Source organism: Cupressus sempervirens, chromosome 4 (assembly GCF_028749045.1).
Source record: "Cupressus sempervirens isolate cs-2001-9-10 chromosome 4, ASM2874904v1, whole genome shotgun sequence".
Lineage (NCBI taxonomy): Eukaryota > Viridiplantae > Streptophyta > Pinopsida > Cupressales > Cupressaceae > Cupressus > Cupressus sempervirens.
Window position 1 is genome coordinate 911554000 of NC_143121.1, and position 24381 is coordinate 911578380.

Sequence of the window (24381 nt, forward strand, 5' to 3'; positions counted from 1 at the left end):
TAGTCTTAACTGGTTTCAAGAACTCCTTATTCGCGAAGCTCTTCAAGAACTCATGTGAAGTGCGGTGGTTGCAGATATACATATGCACATCTCTAGCATCGTTGGCCACTCCTTTAATCAACTCAATCTTCCCCATGGCCTTGAGTGCTTTGTTCATGGCATGTACACAACATGAAGTCCACCAAATATGTCTATATGGTGCCTCAATAAGCATCCCTTCAGTTTGCAATATGTGCTACTTTTGTCACTACTTGGATTACATTTTGTGCCCTAATCTCCTTGATAGCTGTATGAAGGATGTCAAATTGAAAATCATTATCCTTTCGATACTCTGAAAAATCCCTGAGAAAGAATGGTCCCTTTGAGCAAATATATTGATGAGTGGATGGTGCCTAATTTCCGTCCACCCATCCATAATAATGCTGCATCTAGAGTCCTCCCAACATGCCCTCATGGTCTCCATCAATGAACTGTCTTGGCATACGCTTTATTGAAGATTGTGGTCCTCAATTTGTGCTCACTTGGTGGCACAAATGATGGTCCTCCCTAAGGAGATTGAGTTACATGAAATAGGATGCCATTGGCAGAAAATAATCTACCAATAACATCCTCTATCTGTTCTTTCAGGTGCACATTAATCATATCAGCTATGGGCTTACTCTTACTTTGCACCTTATGTTTCCCCTTGCTTTGTTGTGTTTCAACCATAGCACTATAAGTGGATGAAGGTTCAAAGGTTGCCCTTGTCAATGTTGTTTCTCTTTTCTTCGATCTAGGAGTAGAAATATGTGGCTGCCCCTGTATTTTCTGCTCATGCAATTGCTGAATACTCTGAATCTGTTGCCTACTAGATAGAATAGTAGGCAGTGGAATTCCCAAGTCATCTGGAACACCCCAATGCTTGTTGAACTCAATTCTATAATGCAGATTTTTAGTTTTCTTCAAAAACTCACATGCTTCCACTCCTTGTACTGGCCAAAAGAGGAAGTCTGCATTCACTCTAGTGATGTTACTAAACCATCTTGTACCACAAATGTTGCATTTCCAATCTCTTGTGCCACCACTTGATGGTATTCGCTCTGTTATCCTTGTTGCAAATGGTCTGAGAGGAGATTTGTGATCATAAGGACCCCTAGCCCACTCTGTCAAAAGTGTGGAGGGGCAATCAGTAGCAGGTGGACCAAGTGGTGCACTACCTATGGAACTAGTTTGTCCTTGCAGATTTGGCCCATGCTCACCCTGTTATTGGTGTCATCATCATGCTTAGGGTTCATACTCTAATTGGCTGGCACTATGAGAATGAGCTTCCATCTCATCATCACTCATTTCATGACTGTGGGAGCTCATCTTGACACTGCATTTTTTAAAATGAAAAAAAATCAATAAACACATAGTTTCAGCTTAGGCCCTATTTAAAAAAATAAAAATAGAACTCTATATTTTTAACAAAATGAAATTTTAAATCGCAAAACAAAAATCCAAGTATCTAAAGTAAATAGGCACACAATTGATTTCAGGACTTTTGTTTTCTGATTGAAAAGATCATTAATTTTAAGCTGAAGGAGGATATAATTATTATAAATATAGCTTATATATTTTTTTGGTAATTTATTGCAAGTACAGCTTGTATCAAGTAGTATCTGTTTTGGCTTTGGTTATTTACAGAACGGATAAGTGGCCTTTGTATGAATGAAATATGCAAAAGAATGATACTTAATATTATTCAGCTGGTATTAAAAAGACATTTACAAGAGGATAATGATTTTTCATTCATCCTGAATTTGATTAATATTTTGAGAAAATTCTGAGATGAATTGTCTGAAAAATGGAGTGTCATGTTGGATATGCAAACTTGGCTATAAACTCTTCTATTTTAGTGTTATAATTGGCCCTAAATATTACCCGACATGGATGGAACTGTTGAATATCTCCGCCAGCATGTGGCCTTTGCAGATTTCTGGCATGTTCAGAGACTAGTATTTAAAATAAACTAAATATATAGGGTCTTGTGTAACTAAGCCTTTTCTGTGATTAATTATAGTTGCAATAAAAATATTCTCATTTTTTTTTATGGATGTAGATATGGTATTGACCTTAAACATTACCCCATATGGATGAAACTGTAGAATGCCACCACCAACATGTGGCCTACACAGACTTCTGGCATGTTCAGAAACTAGTTATTGAAATAAAGTAAACACATAGGCTCTTATGAAAGGATTGCTTGGTAAGTTTGTCCTTTCTGTGATTAATTATAGTCACCAGAAGAGTATTCTGAATTTTTGTGTGGATGTATACATGGCAGCTTTGCTTTTGAGAGACTAAGTTTGGCACGTTCAAATGGCACAATATGAGGAAGAATACGAGAATATGGGAGATGACTATGACATGGGTGATTTTGATGATGATGTTGAAGACTTCTTCCATGGCCGTGGCAGGGGGGATCCAATTGATACTGACTCAGATGAGGATGTTGATGTGGTCAGTATCAGTAGCTACTATCTTCAGTTAAATTTTAAAGTGAAAAACTATATTGTAGAACCAGACTTGTAAGATTTGTCAAGGTCTTTTTTTGGTTATACTCAATGGACTCTTTTTTCATAATTTGAATATTTTATAGGACTTGGTAGATTATATTTCCTGCAGATGAGAAGGTTCTCTGATACTACAGCTGTGCAAGCCCGGCTTGGGAAGGACATTCAGGGCATCCCTTGGGAAAGACTGCATTTCACTAGAGATAGATACCGTGAAACCAGATTACAGCAGTATAAGAATTATGAAAATCTAAATATGCCCCATGATGCATTGGATAAGGTTACTGCTGTTTCTGAGTTTCCGAGTTATAATTTCATCTTTAAGAAGTTTGTATCCTTCCAAAGTTATTTGAACCTTTATGATATATTAAGTAAGAAGTCATTTCATGTCATTTGTTTTCCATCATATATTTTTCTCCTCATTGGAACTAAATTTGTTTTCTTATAATGACAGGAATGCAAACAGGTTAGGAAGGATGGCAAATTTTATGATTTCCACTACAATACTAGATCAGTGAAGTCAACATTTGTCCATTTTCAGGTCAGTTATTACTCTTACTGGGAGTTCAAATTTTATATAATTAGTTGAAGAAAAAATATCCATGCATGGTCTGATCATCAATTTCTGCTCATTTTAAAATTTTTTCTTCTTAAACGGGTTCCAAAAAGCTATGTACACACCAGAAAATTGTATTGCATAACAAGGGGTAGACATTGGATTCTTGCAGCATGGATGGAGTTTTGTGTATGTATAGTTATATGAAACTTGCTTTGCTTACTAATTAACAGTTTTTCTTTAGTTTGGAAGTAACCCTTTGTTAGAATTTATTTTAGTATCCTAGGTTCTTGTTACTTTTAGCTCACTATTGTTAATTTTAGGATAATTTCTGCAAATGTAGAATCATAGCCATTGTAATTGATGATCTCCAAATGCAGATTTGGATCTCATATAAATATGAGAATGGTGTAATCATCAGTTAAATAATATTATATTAACATGAATAATAATAATATGTATAACAATAATTTATATACACACACACACACAATATTATATATGTATATGTGTGTGTGTGTGTGTGTGTGTTATACAATAATATATATTATTAATATGGATAAGTATATATAGGAAATGTTGATTACCAATAACAATAATGTACATTAGATCAAATCAATCCGACTGAAGCTACAACTTTAACAATTATATAGAATCTTAGTATAATAGAGATTTAGGTCCAGTGAAACCTCGGGACTCGCACCTCCCCCAAGACCTCGAAGTACCCATCCCTATGACACCCTTGCACTACATGAAGTACCCGAGTACCCCATCTCTAGTATTTTGCAATTGTGCCACCGTTGAGATGGGTACTTAAATTTCTATTTGAATTTTGATTTTTGAATGTTACTATAGGGTATGCACTATGTTACTATGTTGAATGTTCAATGGTTTTGGTTCATGTTGCAATTTTGCACTGTTCAAGTATTTCAGTTCAATATGTTACACTAAAACATCATTTCATAACTAGCATTTCAAGTTCAATGTGTATAGGATACAAAAGACCTCTTGTGTTGTTCCCTCGCTGTCCCGAAATTGAGGACCTTTGTCCCCCCATCTTGGAAACTCAGCTTGACGTACAGAAGCATCGATGTTGTATTGTAAATTAGGTTCTATTTTTTGGTTGTCTTAATTAATTAATTTATAGTTGTCTATGTTTTGTTAATAGCTTTTGTAAACTCTAAATATTTGGTGTATTCAATTAATACAATTGCTCAGGTTTTTAGAGTTTCATGGTATTAGAGCAAGAGCTGGTCTAGGTGTGACCCCATCATGGGAGGGCCCAGGATCATGAAGAAATTGTGTGGGTTTTTATTTCTGCAACTCATGTTTGTAGATTCGAGGGCAATCTTGTAATGATCCCATCTTTTAGCCTTCACAATCTAAGTGGAGGATAAGAAAAATTAAAGTCATTCAATTAAAAATTAAAAGGTGACTTTGTATTAAAAGCTTCTAGGGTATGTATTAATTATTGGAAGGACGGAAGCCTCTCGTGATTTAATTAATTATTGTCAGGGAGGAATTTCTAGGGTATGCATTAATTATTGGAAGGAAGAAGCTTCTAGCTCTTGCAATTAATTAATGTTTTAGTTCCTTCCAGAAGGATGAAGAAAAGGATAAATAGGGCTGTAAGTCTCATTGTTGAGCAGGGGATTATTGTATCGGAGGATTATGACTTTCATTTGATAAGAGCTTGGATGTGTGAATCACACTCCTTTTTTTGGCAATAGAGGACGTTCATTCTCTGTTGTAACATTCTAGACGTCATTCCCTTAGGGTTTGGCCTTTGGAATACATCTCTTTGTAATTGATTGCAACATTTTCAGCATTAATATAATTTCAGCCTTGGTTCAGCTTTTGGGCATTCCTGGGTGCCCATTATAGTGGTATCAGAGCTATTAGTCCTGCCATCCTATGGAGTTCTTATAGGGAATTTGGAACAACGAGATAAAGGGAAAAGAGTTTGACAAAATGTATACCAGTCCAGATCAAGAAAGTGTAATGTTCAGGATACTAAATACATTACAGGAGGGGCAGTAGATGCAACAGGAGCATAATAGGCGAATGGATATGATGTTGCAACTTATGGCTAGACAGATGGGCATCAACATTGATGATTTGTATGTTGCTCCAGAGCAGACGGTAGTTGATTCCTCAAGTGGGATCGAGACACTTATAGAGCCAGCCAGTTATGATGTTGGTGATATGGGTATTTCAGTGGAATCAGTAGAAACATGTGTGCAAAGTCAGGAGACCACATATGAAGCTTTGTCGGGAGATGGTGCTGAAGTAATAGTGGGATTAGGAGAACATGAGGATACTGTCATATTAGCAGCCACTTCTGTGTCAGTTGAACCATCCAATGAGGAGTTTAATGGTATAAATGCAGTGGTTGATGTATTTTCTAATGAAGCCACACTTGTTGATGATTATGAGTTTTCATCAACTACAAATTCAGTTCAATTTTCTGTTGCACCGGTTAATGTTGTTCCTATGTCCATATATTTTGATGCGGCAGCACCTATTGTTGATACAATTAGCATGAGTACATATGGTTCACCTATAGCTACATCTTTTTCAATGCATGATGGTGATAATATGCATTCCAGTCCAATATATATTATGTGGATGGATACAGGGAAGAAGACATTTCATAAATCTTTTATGGAGTTGCCTTATGGTGACATTCTGACTTCATCAACACAAGTTTTGAATGTTAGGCTACAGGGGTTGGTCTTGATGATGCAGGTTTGCAATTGGTTTTTCCATATGGATATCACATATTGGGATCCAGGTGGAGGTTGGAGTCCATTATGTTAGTTAATTGCTTGAGGACAAGCAATTTCAAGGAGGGCGGATTTGTAATGATCCCATCTTTTAGCCTTCACAATCTAAGTGGAGGATAAGAAAAATTAAAGTCATTCAATTAAAAATTAAAATGTGACTTTGTATTAAAAGCTTCTAGGGTATGTATTAATTATTGGAAGGACGGAAGCCTCTCGTGATTTAATTAATTATTGTCAGGGAGGAATTTCTAGGGTATGCATTAATTATTGGAAGGAAGAAGCTTCTAGCTCTTGCAATTAATTAATGTTTTAGTTCCTTCCAGAAGGATGAAGAAAAGGATAAATAGGGCTGTAAGTCTCACTGTTGAGCAGGGGATTATTGTATCGGAGGATTATGACTTTCATTTGATAAGAGCTTGGATGTGTGAATCACACTCCCTTTTTTGGCAATAGAGGACGTTCATTCTCTGTTGTAACATTCTAGACGTCATTCCCTTAGGGTTTGGCCTTTGGAATACATCTCTTTGTAATTGATTGCAACATTTTCAACATTAATATAATTTCAGCCTTGGTTCAGCTTTTGGGCATTCCTGGGTGTCCATTACAAATCTCCTCTGCAATTTCTACGTTTTTTTTCTTTTGCAAATCTCAAGGGGTTGAAAGCAAATTGCAAATGAGATGCTTGCGTTTGTTTGGAATTTTTGTTTGTATTTGTCGGATTAATTTTCTAGATTATTGGGGTGTCGTGGTTGCAGAATCATGGAGTTTTGTTCACGACATTGTTTTCTTACACTTTTTGTGTCCTTGCCTATGTTTTTTCATAGGCTTTCTGTCCTCACAAACTCCATTCTACATTTTGCACTCAGGCTTAGGTGTTTTGTCTTCTTCCATTTGTGCACTTTTTGGAGCTTGCTTGATGTTTTTTGGCTTGCACAAGCACTTGGACACATTTCCTGCCCTCTCACGACTTTGTGCAAAAATAGATGAGTTTTCTCCTATATTTGTTGTGTTTTTCATGGAGGTCATTCTTAGAATTTTTTCTTGTTGTTTAGGGTGAAAACTATGCCTTCTAAACTCTTGTGCATGGACGCCAACCTTAGGGATTGGAATGGCGATGACATTTTTGGTCCGTGTCTTCAGTTTTTTTCTTGGAGCTGCGATGGGTCAACTTTTCTATGCGACGACTCAATATTTTTTAGTCATTTTTCATATTTGGCTAGAGTTTCAAGCATGGTTTTTAGCATTGAGGGTTTTCATAATTTTTCCTTAAATATAATATGATGGGTTTTTATGATTTTTATCGTTAAAAAAATTATATAACAGGTTTTTCAAAATTTTCTCTTCAATTTTGTGGGTTTATATTTTTTCCCTAAAAAATTTCCTAGAAGGCTTTATAATTTTTTGTCCTTAAAACATTGTCTGTTTTTTTCTCCTCAAATTGTTTCAGGGTTCTATAATTAAGGAAGTTGTGTGGGCTTTTGTTTGTTGGGTTTTATAATTTATTCCTTAAAATCTTTTTGAAAGGTGTTCCTATTTTAGGTTTTAAACCTTGTTCTTCCAAAAAAAATGATGCTTTGTAAAGTTGTTAACTTTAGTTTTAGGTTTTGTCGGTTTTTTCTAAAAAAATCTTGGCTTTTTGCAGTTTGTTTTGAGTTGTAGTGGTCATTTGCAAAAGGTTTTGTATCTTGCACTTTGTTTTGGGGCATTATGCTCATCTGCAAAAGCTTGGAGGGTTTGCCGATTTTTCTATAAAATCATGGCAACAATTCTTGGTGTGTCTTTGGCTGTAGGGAGGGACAACTTTGTTATCCAACATCATGTTGGACCTTTGTGATGATTTTTTGTTAGAAGTTTTATAGATTCCCGGAGGGTTAGTGATAGACTCATCTCAGTGGCAGAGTTCGTGGCAGGTTCATATCTCTTGTTATAGAGCATTCTGAAAAGGGACAGCCTTCTTTGTATTTTTTTTCCAGGTGGATTTTGGCCATTGTTGTTCATTGACAAACTACAGAGCTTGGGAGGGTTTCTGTAGCAACATAATGTCCTGACAAATTTATAACCACAAGACATGCACAATCTTCTATAGTGTAGTTGATAGATTGACCATTAAGGGAGGGTGTTAGAACATTTTAGTATCCTAGGTTCTTACAGTTTTTAGCTTGTTATATAAAATCTTAGTCTAATGGTCATTTAGGTTCTATTTTTTGGTTGTTTTGATTAGTTTATTTTTAGTCATCTCTATTTAGACAAATTATCTTTGTTTCTTTTCTGTTAAAAGCTTTTGTAAACTCTACATATTTGTTTATATGATTCATACAATGATTCCGTTTTATAGAGTTTCCCTCTTGTGAAATATTCATATTTTTTGAAGGGAAAACACTTTTGAGGCTATAAGAAGTCTATCATATATATGCTTTTACCTTTCATAATGAAGAAAGTGGCTACGTTATGATGCATTGAATATCTTGATGTAAGTGGCTGCATTGAGACACATTGAATATGTTGATGTGCAAATACATAATTTTAATTTGTTACACATAAACCCCTATGCTATAGTAAAAATCTTGAAAATCTCATTCTGAAACAATCTCGGGAGATAAAATCAAGCTGGACTGTTTTACTTTTCATCTTTTAGCTTTGTGTTCCATTTTTAGTTCGTCAAAGCAATTAATTACTGTTGCTGTAAAAGGTGTGTTTGTAATTGACATTAGATAATGTGCTTTTGTCCTATATATAGCACTCGAGAAATTATGAAAAATTTGTGAGGAATTCATGTTAGTCTTCGCATGGTTAAAATAATGCTGCCTGTCAAGTTAGGGTGAATAAGGTGAAGTGAGTTGTAATAATAAATCACAAAGCTTTTTCTATTAGATGTTAGAAGAATTGTTTGAGATTGCATTTAAGTTGTTTAGAACAAATAGATATATAATTAGGGAGTGGTTCCAGCATCCTACAATTTAGGAGATTAATTTCTTATATGAGCATGTAATGCGTATTGGATGTTAGATAGTATAAAACTATAAATAAAGATTAGTATTATTAATATGTAGCTCTTTGAATACCAATATGACATGAGAGCAATCAAATGGGAATGGATTGTGTTCATGTGCTCCATTATAGCTCATATTTATTGTGAGGTTGAACATTCAGTTGACTCACAAGAAATGTACTTTTGCTTTTGGTATTTTTCATGCACGATTGTCGTTAGAGCATGCATATTTGTTGTATTAGGTATATTTGCTTGTGTTGCATTAACCAATTATGCACATGCTCAAGAATATTCTCATGCATAATTGAACACATGTTTGCACATTTGTGCTTTAGCTTAAGTCCACTTAGTTGAGCCTAAATTTAGGATAGTCTAGTCTAGTTGTGCCCTAGTTTGCACATTGTACATATCACACACTTCTAGTTTGCATATCTAGCTGTAGTTTGCTATTTTTAGTTTTGAGTTAGCTTTTGCATATTTTGAGAACTATTGCTTATAATAAAAGCAATTGATCTCTTCATTGTAATTCATCCTACAATCTTGCAATTCTTCAATTATAATCTTGCAATATTGTAATCTTTTTGCTTCTTGAGAAAGGTTGCAATTATTTTCTTGTTTTCCCTCCTTGTGGAAGATGTTTTAGCTTGCTATTTGATCCTTTGATGCTTTTGTGCAAACTTCAACATGGTATCAGAGCATGGATTTAGAAAACTCTTCTCAAGATTTGAGGGTTTTTTTAATCAACAACTTATTAAGGTCTCCAAGTTTTCCTTTTTTGGGTGAATTTGAATTTGCTTATTGTTTTGCCTATCTTTTGGAGTTTCACGAACCTCACCATCATGTTTGTAGTGTCTCAAAACCTCAGATCAACCATCGTTTGATTAGATTTCAAGTACTTGCGGGCTTGGGTGGTCTTTATTTTAGTATGTATTTCAAAGCATGCATATATTTATGGGCATTGTGGTCAAACAGACATTATCATCGAGTTTGCAGTGCACCAAAACCCTAAGATTTGATAGTCAATTTGTCAAGATCCGAGCAGTTGAAATTTTGGGTAATTCTGGATGAGGACACACAAAACAAGATGGACAACCAGTCTTGTTAAGGCTGAGAAGATAACCAGTCTCCCTTTCACACTGAGTGCCTATCCTTTCTGCTTAGGCAACCCCTGTGTATAGTATGATGTTGTGTAATTAAGAAAGTGCTCTACATTTGTATTTAAGCGAGATTCTCTTAGTCCTATTTGTTAGGTTGTTGGGATAATTTGTGTACTTGTTATCCTATTTTTGTGCTCATGGTTGATTGTATTCAACTAATTAGCTTTTGAAACAAAATTTTAAACTCCATATGTATGCTTTATGCCTATTATGTGTGTGTGTGTGTGTGTGTGTTTATAAACAAATCAATGAATTTGGTGGTCAAAATGCTGATGTGCGTGTTTATAAACAAATCAACGAATTTAGTGGTCAAAATGCTGATCAAATCATCATCCGTGTATTTATCAGCTGTATTCCTGCCTAAAATTTGTTATTAATTTGGAGAAGGATAATCCGCGCGTGTTTTTATAAACAAATCAATGAATTTGGTGGTCAAAATGCTGATCAAATCATCATCCATGTATTTATCAGCTGTATTCCTGCCTAAAATTTGATATTAATTTGGAGAAGGATAATCCAAATTTTTAACTGAAGTTCATTTTAGGGAGCAACCAAGAAGTCACACTTCATTGTTAAGTTGCTCTCTTGAGTCTGCCTTGCAATTATTACAAATTTTTTAATTAACCTCAGCAAATTTGATTTCTTACTTATCAAGTGCCTATGATTCACTTTGTCTGATTGCTTATGATCACATGCTTCATAAATTCTCTTCATGAGTAGATAACATTGTATGATATTGTCTTATTATGCTAGTCATCTTTGTCTGCAGTTGAGGAATCTTGTTTGGTCAACTTCAAAGCATGATGTCTATCTAATGAGCAACTATTCTCTTATGCATTGGTGCTCGGTAAAACGAAAAAGCACTGAAGTTCTCAATGTCTCTGGACCCATCACACCTGCGAAAGAGGTATAATCAGTTACATTTGATTCTGTTCGTTTAAAAGGAAGGAGTATGCACTTTATGATGCTGTACACTTAATAAGCAATCAACTAAAGCTGTGCTGTCTAGAAAAGATTATATGGAGTATCTATTTCTTGCAGGTGGAGAAGAATCCATGGGCAGTACAAAAAGGTCTTGGGAGAATTCAAATTAGCACGATGTGTGTTAAGAACAATCTTATGGTTGCTGGTGGATTTGAGGGAGAAATGATTGCTAAGGTACAATATTCTTTTTTTTGTTTGGATGTCATCTAAACCATAGTGCTTATGTGGTGATTTTTACCGTTCTCTTTTCTATGAAAATCCTGTTAACTTCTAAATATTGTTCTTCTTCAGTATACGTTGGTTACGTTGGTTACATTGGGAGGATATAAGTAATTTGTTTTCCCAATATATTTCATCTTAGTGTCATGTTTGACATGTTTTATCACATTATCATCGTCTTGAATATTATAAATTGATGTTTGCTTTTTGTGTAGTTAGAGTCAGTTATAATATTGTCTGATCCTATATATCTTGTAGAGGGATACTATGGATTATTCAGCTGATCCTTTTTGAAATATGGCCACCAGAATTTAGATAGCAATGGAGTGTCCTACTGTGCAAAGATAACTCGTGATGAGAATGCCATCACCAATGCCATTGAGATCTATGATAGTACGAGGTAAACCACAAGGATACTCAGTTATCAAACAATTGATACTTTATATATATTTCTTGGGTAGAATACATTTAACAGGATTCTTTATAATTTTTGACAGCGGTGCAACACAATTGATGACCTCAAATAATGATTCTGTTGTCCGGATTTTTGATACTGAGACATTTTCTCTACTTGGGCGTTCTTACTATCCTTGGGCTGTGAATGTATGTTTTGTTTCATTGAAGATTGTTTTAATGAGATTTGAATATATTTAATGCACTGAATATCCAATTTGACTTTGTATGAGCCTTTTAAATGCTATTTGAATCTTGGAATGTTTTTTGGATTAAGGTAAAAGCAGGTTTTACAAACACCCGGAACCCATTAGTATCAAATTACAAGATATTATCGTTTAAGTCCAAAATTAAAACTATGCTTAAAAAATAATAAAACTTTATAAACTACAGCATCCTAAAGACCAGAGACCAGTACAAAACCCAAAAACCAGTAGAAAGACGAGACCAGAAACACAAAACACAAAAAATTAACAGAGAACCAGAGCTAAGCCAACTCCTTTGGTTCTTAGAATGTTAGTTAATGTGAATTTGAGGAATTATTTTGAAATGATACAGAATATTAATATGTATGAATTTGAGCTGGGAAGATATTTAACAAAGATGATTTTGATCTGTTACAGCATACGTCTATCAGTCCTGATAAAAAGCTTGTTGTCGTCGTTGGAGACCATGCAGATGGGATGCTTGTAGATCACCAGAAAGGAAAGGTATAAAATCTTCTGTTGCAACTGGATATTCTGAAAATAATTGTCCTTAATTCCGATAAAATTTCAATACTAAGCAATTATTTTTTGTGAAGAATTTATTTCTGAAAATGAGAATACATCTGTTTGTTCGTATGAATTAATGGGTTTGAATTGGCATGTACTCCTGCCTCAAGAGGTTGTGCAGACTGACAATTTCCACCTTTGATAAAGCAATGCCTTCTTAAATTTTCCATTTTTATTTCCAAGTATTTCCAATAAAAAGAAAATCCAATAGACAATTCACAGAGTATGTCTTTGAAAAATCCAAATTTTGACCTCAATTAGTATTGCAACAAGACAAAGTGAGTAGACTGATAACCAAATCTGTCGTGACAATACAGAAATCCTGTGGATGAAGTTTAGTGACTGGACAGACTAATATTAAACAGCTAAAAGTTTTGGGTTAACTGAAGGCAAGGAATTATGTTTGCATGCAATTATAATATAATGTTTTCCCCAAATTTTTGGGATGGGGAATTCATTTCCGTGATTCCAAATGTTTTTTTCAGAATTTGAGATCAGCAACATAGATACCAGGAAACCCATGGGTATTGATATGAGGGGGGAGATGTCAATCAAGTCAGGCCATGTCAGTAAATGAATAAGGAGATGGCTATATTATTTATAACTTTAGTCATTAGAAATTTTGGAAATGGGGACAAGGACATGGGTGTGGTCTATGGTGTCAGAAAATAAGTTATATATTGGGAATTCAAGAAATTAAAGATAACAATTTTTTAAAGAATTCATGACTTTTCTTGCTGTTGTTTCTGGATGATGCAAAAAACACACAATCTCGTCCGGAAACAACAGCAAGAAAAATACAAAAGAAATTATTTAAAAATATAAAATCACTTTTCTATTATTTAATTAAATTGTCAAACAGAATGAAATATTCTTAAGGCTTGAAATCAAATTATATTAAAATCTATGACAGTGGACATCAAACAATTTAATAGTCAAATCATTCCTTTAAGATAGAATGGTAACAGTTTAAGGTTCAAGGATCAACAAATTTAAGTGTTCATTGCTGTGTTTGCCAGTTTGGGTTTCGGTATGATGATTTTTTTTGGTTTTCAGTATTGCTGGGTGCTGATGTACACTTTTCATATGGAAACCATTAAAAAATTATTAACTCATAATTATACATATATTAAAATATTATTATCATGTATGTAAAATTATATTATTGTCATAAAATATTACATTGTTGGAAGCTTTATAGGTTAGTATTTAAATGAAAGCTAGGAAATGGAATAATAATTAAATAAATGAAGGATAGTTAATTGTATGGTAATAGTATCTTATACGACAGCTTTTGCATGTTCTAAAGAGGCTTTATAAAAGCCAATGTTTGCAAATGTAAATCAATCCAATTGATTACAAATGAAATATTATGATAATATTGCTTACTATCACTTTCATTCATGGCGTGATGCTATATTTAGTGAGCTCCATTTTCAATAATCATTGCGTTCTAGTACTATTATAATCAAAGAAAATATATCTTGAGGAGTTGCATTCAATGTGCCAAGGGGAGTGTTAACAAAAAGTTGAAGACAAATAAAGGTTAGGTTGGTGGACAGCTGTGGTTTTGCAGCCCATGACCAAGACCCTACAACTTGGACGGCAAAGAAGATTTTGTTTATGAATAAGCCAAATGAGCTCAAGGCGAAGTTGGAGAAATAAGAGGATGGGGACACTTTTCCATGAAGTAGCTTCTTGGTTAGAAATGACACATTGCTTTAGAGACATCAATTCTACATTTTGTGTACTTTTCAGATCAAGGAGCCTGTCAGTCTTCCTTTTTTTAATGTGTATAGTCAGAATTGAATGTCTTCATCAATAATAGATTTAGAAATATGTAATTGTGGATAGTAGAGTATGTCTTGATCTACAAACTTGGAGACTTGTAGAGTGCGTCTCAATTTAAAAGAGTGTTGCTGTGGGCAGTTTTGTATATGTTAATTCGTAGCTGGAGAGTTTCTCTTGTGGATGGTTATGTGTCTTGATTCACAATAGTGATGTATTTGTGAATATTCAAGGTTGTCTTGATTATAGGTGTTCATGGGTGGTCAGGGCATCTATTGATATGTTCAATTTGGTATGTCTTGGTTGGTTTGTTATATTTGTGCTAACAAATGGGTAGATATTAATTTGTAGTGTCAAATTATGAAGTTTTACTAGGATTTAACTACAGTTCTTGAGTCAAACTCATTGACCCATAGTTCATGATTAGTTGTTAACATAAACCCATCTCTCACGAGCTGAATAGTTCAGTTGGGACTCATTGCATTTAGGTGCTTCTCATAGGGGTGAAGAATTAGGAATTTTTTGGGAACTCGAGAAAACTTATCCTTGGATTTTCCTCAATATCAATGGGTGGGGGGCTATAGTTTGTCGGAAATTAGCCATTGATTGGTGGGGGACTATCCTGTTATTGGGGGTAAGATTGAATTGCCCTTGTTTTAAAATCCTAGGGCCCTAGCTTACTACCACATTTAAAGACTTTTCAACTAGTGCTATGCCTTATGAATCATATCAATTAGAGAGCTCCTTTAGCTTATCTATTTACATGTTGGAGGGTTTTTGTGCCAAATTATGATGCTTTATTAGATTCATCTTTGTAGTTTTTCAATCAAAATCACTAATCCATATTTTGTTAGCAATAGTTCACATAAAACGATCTCTCTTGAGCATAAATAGTTAGTTTAGCACTCATAACATCTAATAGAGGTGCTTATAGGGGTGAAGAATTGACACTTCCTAAGAGGTCATCCATCTCTCATGAGCATGACCGGTCCATTTAGCACTCATCCCATCTAGTTGATGCTCATAAGGGGTGAATAATTGAGAGTTCCTTAGGGGTCACACATCCTAGTATTACTTTGACTCAAGTGCACTTAATCATAGAGTTTCCCCAAGATCAAGCACACTTAGCTTGTTGCCTCATTTGAAAAACCTTCAACAAGTTTTGTTCCTTATGAACTGTTCATGTAGAATTCATAATCTCATCCATTGACATGTAGGAGACATTTTTTGCAGCATGTCAAAGTTATGATGTTTTATGAGGTTTTGATGACGTAGTTGAGCCAAATTCATTAGTTCATATATCATGAAAATTGGCTCACACAAATCCCTCTCCAAACAACATCAAGGCCCACTTAGCACTCATTGTATTTGATGACACGGGTGAAGCATCTAGGCTTTTTAGAGGTGTTCTATTCTATCACTACTCCAACTCAAGCTCACTTAACTATCCAATGCCTTGTCTAGTGCCAATGGTCCTACCTTTGTTCAAAGTGATGTACTAAGGAGCGATTGTTGGAAGTATTACACCTTTCGAATTTTGAAGATTAATATTTAAAATTAAGTTGTGTTAATAATTAAATAATAAAGGTTGTACAAGAATCATATCCCATAGGTTAATTTTGGGGTGGCTGAAAAAGTGTTTATAAAAGCCAATGGTTGCCAGTAAATTGTTTAGATTGAATAACAAGTGAAACTAATATTAAAGTAATTGCTTATTATCGGTTTTGATCATGGTGTGATCATCAATGTTTGAGTCCCCTACTATTATGATTGTGAATATAATATATTAATATTGTTGGATTAGCTAGGAACAACACCTTGCAAACCAAAGAAAACCTCTACAACACAAAGAAAATCAACACGGAGATGATATTTCACTTGGAGCAAAAATATATTAAGTGTGATTACTGTTAACACAAAATTTTGCATCCATGCTTGGGGCTTGATCCCCAAGCAACTTTGTGAAACATGGAAACAACCTCCAAGTGTAGGACTTGTGCGTTGAGGTGAATCTCCGGAGAAGGCCGACTTCCTTACAATCAGAATGTGCCTAAACTATTGGTTTGAGGGAAAAGAGATAAAGAGAAGATAAGATAAATTTATTAATGTCCAACAAGAGACCACAAAGAGGGTCTAAGGGATTGCTAATACACAACAAAAGACCTGCAAACGACAGGAGTACCTAAGGGTTCTCGGGGAAAAACAACAACAAAATCCAAAAACTTGAGAAAAAGTCTAGAACAAAAGGATACGGTTCGAGGTGATAGGAGGCCCTGAGCCCTCTTTGAAAGTCACTGGAAGTGGAGGGATGTTGCCACGTGTAACCCTTGCGTGGCTTCATGGATCTAGTGTCTCTAGGAGGGAGGCCAAGCGATTGTTTGGTAACCCAAGCCAGAGAGATCAACGTGAAGGAGGGGTTAATGAGATGATATGTGTTTTGTCTCGAAGGGAGCAAAACCTACAAGGTGTGGTCTTGAAGCCTTGTGACCTAGAGATGAAGCGTAAGACACCGCTGATCAGAGTACTTGAAGAATGATGAGAGAGACTGACACTCCCTAAATAGGTAGTAAAAGCTTCCTCAAACCTCATGATAATGAGGCTGTAGAAAATAAAGTGTCTTCGTCTTAGCCTCCCCTATGTTGCAAAGCCGATAGATCTAGTCCTTTCTATCAATTTGGTGATTTGTTTGGATATGGAGCCAATGAAATACCTCCCTGAAAGAGCCCAAGGAGATCCAAAGTGTGTGTGTTCAACACTGGGAAAGGTATTAAGGACGCACAATGAACTCATCCTATATACCAATGAACCACTTTGCATAAAATGCCATCCTTGGATGGAACCCCACAGGGGATTGACCCAAGTGGTACAGATATATTGCCTATAGATGTCTATCCTCGCATGCCTATTCAACTCTTGTCGAGAAGGGAGGAGATGAGCAAGGAAATCCAAAGATTATTGGAAAGGAGGAAGACGGTCCATCTCGATCCCCACAAAACTCAATAGAGAAGATGCCTGGGCATACCAACGATAGGCTCGACCAGTGGAGTCAGCACCCACAGTCGCCTCTAAGGAGCGATAGGCTGAGTAACAGAAATTATTATTAAATTAATTATGCATTGAATTCCAATTTACCTTTATAATTTATTATTTAATTAAATTCTCAACCTTAACAAGTAGACTTTTTAAATTAGGTCTCCAAATTAACTATAAGTATTTAGTTAGTTTCACATTAATTAAATATTTTTATAATTTAATATTTTCATATTTCAAGAATAATGAATTTACTATATAATTAAAAAAATCCACAATGCAAAACCAAGCACAAGGGAAGGGTCCACGAGTTCATGTGACCTTGTTGAATTCAAATGGGTAGTTAGTAGGATACTCGTCCATTGTTTCAAGACTATGAAAGCTTAGGATTAAATTTGGTTTTGAACATTATCTTCCCTCTCTTACCAATTAGATATGTAATAGGGCATGCTCATTCTGGCAATTCAAGGAAGTCAATGCTTGGTATCTTCAATCTTGCATAAAAGACGAGCATGTACATATACAACTACATATAACAGACAATGACGGGGAGTGGTACATCGTGTAGATCTTGTTTGCAGGTTACTACAACTCCCTCAAGGATGTTAGGCATGTCAAACAAAAATGTAAAACATACAAGATATCTATTCACTTCCGAGTATCATGACAGTATCCAATAAATCTATATACATACATGACATCATGACATATAATTCCATTGTCATGAAGATAACCATAATCATTAATTGGAAGCATATAAAGTATCATCATGATGTAAGTAACCATAACCATCAATTGAACACATAAAATGTCTCAACTAAGCAATGACTCATGATATATATAAATCCAATCATAAATAAGTGTCTTACAACTATATCATCAAGATTCACTAAATAAATCAACACACACATGAAAACTGGCCTAAAAGAGTTTGACAATATGAACTGAAAAGTAAATTACAAGTGGGCACTGCATCTACCCATTTAGAGTTAGGCTTACTCCTAGAAGCCTATAAACAAGTCGTGATGCAGCCTCCCAAGTCGTGATGCAGCCTCCCAAGTCGCTGATGAATCATCAGTAGGGTCCTATTGGACCCGTACCTGCTCGATAGTGCAACCCTTGAGGTTCAACTCCTGTTGCTGAAGTATGCGAACAGGGTCCATAGCCAAATTGCCCCCTCTATATGTAATGCATTCTAGTCAAGAACATGTGCCACATTTAGAATATACTGTCTAAGTATTGAAACATGGAAAACACCATGAATGCAAGTTATGTTGGGCGACAATGCAAGATGATAGGCAATTGAACCTATCCTCTCTAGAATCTCAAACAGACCCACAAACCGAGGTGCATGCTTGGAACCCTTTCCATAATGGATTGAATTCTTCTACGCATGCATTCTCTAAAGGACCTTATCTCCAACTACAAACTACTTATCCACCTTATGAGCACTTGCATACTTCTTTGTCTATCCTGAGCTGTGGTCACATGCTCTTGGATGTGCACAAGTTGTTGCTTCATATCTCGAAACATCTCAGGTTCCAACAAAATGTGATCCTCTAACCTATTCCAACTCAAAGGTGTATGAGAAGGACAACCATACAATGCTTGAAAAGGTGACATAATAATTGAACTATGATAGCCATTATTGTAAGCTAACTCAACCAAATATAAACAGTTCTCCCAATTAGTCTATTTGTCCATGACATACATCCTCAACATATCCTTTAACATGTAATTAATTCGCTTTGTTTGACCATCGGTCTCAGGGTGATGTGGTGAGTTGATACTTAGTTGAGTTCAAAGGTCATGTTGTAAGGAAGTCCAAAATGCAGATGTAAACACATGATCCCTATTTGAAATAATCTTTCGTGGAATATCGTGTAGTCTCACAATGTCCTGCATAAAGACTAGCTATTGAAGTTGTTGTATACGATGTTCTCATTGGAGAAAAGTATGCCACCTTAGTTAATCGATCAATAGTGACCATGATAGCATTGTGCCTACAAGGGGTCATAGGCACATCCACAATGAAATCAAGAGAGATGATGTCCCATTTCCATGATGGAACAAAATTAGGTTGCAAAAGTCTAGCTGGATGTAGGTGTTCCTTTGACACTCTAGACACCTAGCCACATAATCAACAATTTTACGCTTCATACCGAAACGATTTATAGTTGTTGAAGGTCTGTGTGCATCTTCTTGACACCTAGATGTGTCGAGTAAGGTGCACGATGAGCCTCAAATGAAACTAGTATATGAAGATCATTTGATGTTGGTACATATATCCATCCCATGTGACGTGAAAGACCATCTAACTCCAACACATGACCTAAAAATGTGCCCTTAAATGGTCTACCTGACTCAATCTCTGAATTCACTTTTTGATACCAAGTATTTGTAGGAATTGCTTGGAGTATATGGCTTCATGAATCCACACTAAGAGTCAAAGCTTATATCTAATGTTTCCTGTGACTCAAAGTGTCAGCTGCCACATTTTCCTTACCTTGGATATACTTGACCTCAAAGTCATGCTTACAAAGAAATTCCATTCATCGCCATTGTTTAGCATTCAGATTAGGCTATAGAAAGATATATCACAAACTGCGGTGATAACTATGAAGCTCAAATCGATGTCCCAAAAGGAAGTGTCTCAATTGAACCAAGGCATAAACAACTATTGCTAACTCAAGATCGTGTGTAGGATAATTCAACTCCTGATCCTTGAGTTTGTGAGATCATAAGCAATCAAACATCCTTCTTGCATAAGGGCAACTCCAATCCCTTTTTGAAGAAGCATCTATGCACACCATGGAATCATCTAATGGATCAGGTACTGCTAGTATAGGTGCACTAGTCAAATGCTGTTTGAGCTTTTGAAAGGCCTCTTCACCCTTCTCTGTCCAGACAAACTTCTTCCCTTTTCTCTGGAGAGATGTAATATCCTCGAAACTTCTGATCCTTGAACAAACTTGCAGTAATGTCTAACGAAACCAATAAAATTGTGGACTTCTGACACATTAGTGGGTGTTGAGTATTCCACAATTTAGTGAATCTTTGAGGGATCTACTGAGATACCCTCACCTCAAATAGCATGCCCCAAAGATTGAACTTCCAACCGAAAGAAATAACAATTTGCTGCATTGGCATACAACCGATTATCTCTATGACATTGCAAAATCAGTCATAAATGCTCCTCATGCTCTTCTTGGGATTTAGAGTATAGCAGAATATCATCCAAGAAAACAAGTACAAAGTGGTCAAGATAAGCACAAATACTCCATTGATCAGACTCATGAAACGGATGGAATATTTGTGAGACCAAAGGGAACTACTATGAACTCATAATGACCATATCGAGTATGAAATGTTGTCGTGTGAATATCTTCATGAACGTGCAATTAATGGTACCGTGATTTAATATCTATCTTAGAGAACACCTTGACTCTTTTAATCTAATCAAATAAATCATCAATTTTCGACAAAGGACACCTGTTCTTGATTGTTATCTTGTTCAACTGTCTATAATTAATGCACAAGCTTAAAGATCCATCCTCCTTTTTTAAAGAAGAGTACATGCACTCACCATGGGGAAACACTGGGTCAAATGCAACACTTGGCCAAAAAAGATTTTAATTGAAGCATGTGCTCACTCAATTGTTGAGTAATCATTTGGTAGGGAGCTCTAGAAATAGGTTTTCCTCTTGGAATAAGATCAATATAGAACTCTATATCATGTTTTGGTAGCTTATCCGAAATCTAACTTGGAAAAATATCTACACATTCTAGAAAAATGGGATGACGAAGGGTCTTTTCCTTAGATTCATCATCATCAAGTTCATTCACAAACATAACAAATACCTAACAACCTCTTAACGTGCTTCGCCTAAGTTCAATTGCGAAGGTCATATAAAGAGATATAGGTCACTGAATATCTACAATCTCAATGTCCTTTACACATCATCTTTGCGCTTAATAATCTTTTCCCTACATTCAGTACTAGCTCCATGAGATCTTACACAATCCATTCCTAGGACAATGTCATATGATCCCAAAGGAATCACAAGAAGATCAATTGCGGTGATAAACTTTATTAAGTTCAACTCACACTTATGCACTAGAGAATCTGTTGACACCTTTACCCCTAAGGCTAACTCTATTTGCCAACTTTTGTTTTGCTTTACTTTTACTAGCTCACATTTCTCTACTATGATAGGAGATATAAAGGAATCTGTAGCACCTAAGTTAAACAAAACAAAAAGAGAACTACCTCAAATAGCACCCAAAGTCTCTACCATAGTGCCCTGGTGCTTTGCTTGGTGATGCTCTACAACTGCAAACACCTTGTGTGATTTAGCGACATCTCCTATTGTAGGCTTTGAAGTTGTAGGTCTATGTCTTAAAAATTGTGAAGCATTTTGAGGGTAACTTGCTGCAATATACCCAAATTGAACGCAAGAGAAGTAACCATCACCTTTGCCAAAACCTTTTGTTGATGATGGCACATTAGATTGCTGAAAGATGCTTCTGCTACCAACTGAATGTGTGCTTAGTGCAGGCTAATTGCGTAATTAGGTTTAACAACAGAAGAGGTTCTTCCCTCTAGCTCAGGGTGGAGGTTCTCATTTCAAGAATATCCATAACTTCCATCATAATCTGTACAGAGCACACATTCAGTTGCTAGTAGAGGCAACTTTCAACAGTTTAGTGCACGACCACCCTTTTGGAAAGGTTTTGGTAGAGGTAATGGCTGCTTCTACTGTGGTCAGTTTGGGAAAATTGCAGCGAATTTCCCTCAGGGTGCTTCGCAATTTCCAGGATAGAGGCCTACAACTTCAAAGCCTACAATAGGGGATGCCAACAGATCACACATTGTATTTGCAGCAGTAGAGCATCATCAGACAGAGCACCAAGGCATAGTTGTCGAGACTTTGGGTGTTATTCAGGGTACTTCTCTTACTATTTTGTTTGACTCAGAAGCTACAAGTTCCTTTACATCTCCTTTCATAGTAGAGAAATGGGGGCTAGTAGAATTGAAACAAAACATAGGTTGGTAAGTGGAGTTGGCATCAGGGGCAAATGTGTGAGTAGATTCTCTAGTGCATAAGTGTGAGTTGATCTTGAGAAAATTTATCACCATAGTTGATCTTCGTGTGATTCCTTTGGCATCATATGAAGTTTTCCTAGGAATGGATTGGCTAGGATCTCATGGAGCTAGTATTGAATGTAGGAAAAAGATAGTTAAGTGCAAAGATGATGTGGGCAAGGATACTAAGATTGTAGGCATTCAACGGCCTATATCTTGTCATAGACCCCCAAATAAGATATAAATCTTAATAATAATAAACACCTATTTGATTAATAAAAAAAAATATAATTAGTAAATTGATAATTAGGTCAATAATAAAATTATATCAAGACAAATTAAGAAATAATGATAAGCATCAATTCATGCATATTAATTAAATCTCTAATTACTTGAGATCATTACATAAGAAGTGGTGTTAATTATAATATAATAATTGTAAGGGGGATGATGCCCCACACTAGCGGACAAAGAGGTCACTTAAAAGCTGTGACTGTATAATATGCCACATAAGCGCCTTAACCCATCGGTATATAACAACAAAGAATATGGGCGAATAAGACAAGGCGAGAGTTGTAAGGAACCAAAATTATTAAGGGCAAACAATTACTGAGTTGGACAGGAGAAAATATATTATATTTTGGAGATGCTAACAGGCATAAGGCTACGCTCCCCATCATCATCGACGGTTAAGTTTGACTAATAGCTTCGCTCGTGGTGTGAAGGGATTAGCCTGAATATAAGGTGAGACTACCCAAGAAATAAGGTGAGACTAAACCACACGTTTTGGGTCATGCAGTCAAATGTACAGGATATTGATTAGAATAGTTATGTGTTGGATAATAGTTTGTCTTCCTTAATGTTATGGTTTATACATTGATTCTTGAAATGCCCAACGACTAGTGGAAAACAAAGAAGTTAACAATAGAATGGGTTAGTGTAGTAATCTATCAAAGACCCCTGAATTGAAAGGTATGACTCCCTTTTATTTGCAAGATTTGCAATGAATTTTGTTTTTCGGGTTTTGGGGGTATGCTCTTAACCAAAGAGTAGAAGAGGCAAAGACCAGATTGTTCAACACTTTAAACAACCTTGGCAAATCAAAAATGGGAAGTAACTCATGATATGCAAACTATACTATCTTAAATGCAAGGATGGAAACATGCAAGACTAGCTACGACAACAAGAGAGTGGGAAGGATGGTTGAATGGGTAATTCCCGAATTACAAAGTTAACTGATATTTCAACAATACTCGGATTGTCTATCTTTTGGCTACTTTATTAATCAATTTCTGGCCCTCTTATGCAATGAACTACACTACATACATGAACTACGATGTGTGGCATAAAGAACATAAAAATGCTTATGCTGAAGAAAGTAAGGCCTACAATTTATTGAATGAAAGAAATAAAACCAAGTTCATTTGCATTCATTCAATTATCAACAATAGCACATTCATTCTCAATATTATACTTTAACTAAATGAACAACAAAATTAGAATGGACTCAGAGTCACACACAGTAGTCCCAGCTACAAGGGTTCGCTAAAAAGTAATTTTGCCGATCTTATTAACTTCTTAAAAATTTACATATATAGGCCTTTTCAAAATGGCCGGTTACATTGACTGAATCATTGTTTGTTACGGAGACTAGGCTAGCTGTCAAAATGCCAAAAATGGCTACAAAAAGGAAGAGAGAGAGAGAGAGAGAGAATGACAGATGTCTAGAAGAATATCAGGGATTATGCCTTTTTAGGAGTAATTGTCTTAGTTCTATAAGCTTTCATTGCATCAGTTACTTTGTCTAACTCCTTGACACTTGGGATGATATTTTCAGCTCGAACCATCTAGTAGTCATGCATCTCTATTAGCTCATCGGCTCTGGCGACCTTTGATTGGAGTTTTTCTGATGCCCTCCTTATGATTGAGTCCGTTGATGAAAGCTCTTGGATCTTTGACATCTAGAAATTTGCTGGGTCAGTCGCCTCATTAACAAATGCCAGGAACTTGCTTTTCATACGCTTGA

General features: G+C 35.7%; 1 protein-coding gene across 6 annotated transcripts in view; it reads left to right on the forward strand.

Moving 5' to 3' along the window:
- The window catches only part of LOC149564365 (putative WD repeat-containing protein C2A9.03), a 59432-nt gene that overhangs the window by 14084 nt on the left and 20967 nt on the right, over positions 1–24381 (forward strand). For 3 of the 6 annotated variants that reach the window (XM_089827420.1, XM_089827422.1, XM_089827421.1), the window contains 8 exons: positions 2306–2481; positions 2647–2814; positions 2989–3075; positions 10792–10929; positions 11064–11180; positions 11534–11625; positions 11723–11828; positions 12302–12388. In XM_089827420.1, the coding sequence (XP_089683546.1) occupies positions 2341–2481; positions 2647–2814; positions 2989–3075; positions 10792–10929; positions 11064–11180; positions 11534–11625; positions 11723–11828; positions 12302–12388 (936 nt within the window). In that variant the 5' untranslated portion in view covers positions 2306–2340. Of the gene's footprint in view, positions 1–2305; positions 2482–2620; positions 2815–2988; positions 3076–10791; positions 10930–11063; positions 11181–11533; positions 11626–11722; positions 11829–12301; positions 12389–24381 lie in introns of all 6 variants that reach the window. The other 3 variants (XM_089827425.1, XM_089827426.1, XM_089827423.1) reach the window with 2 other exon arrangements.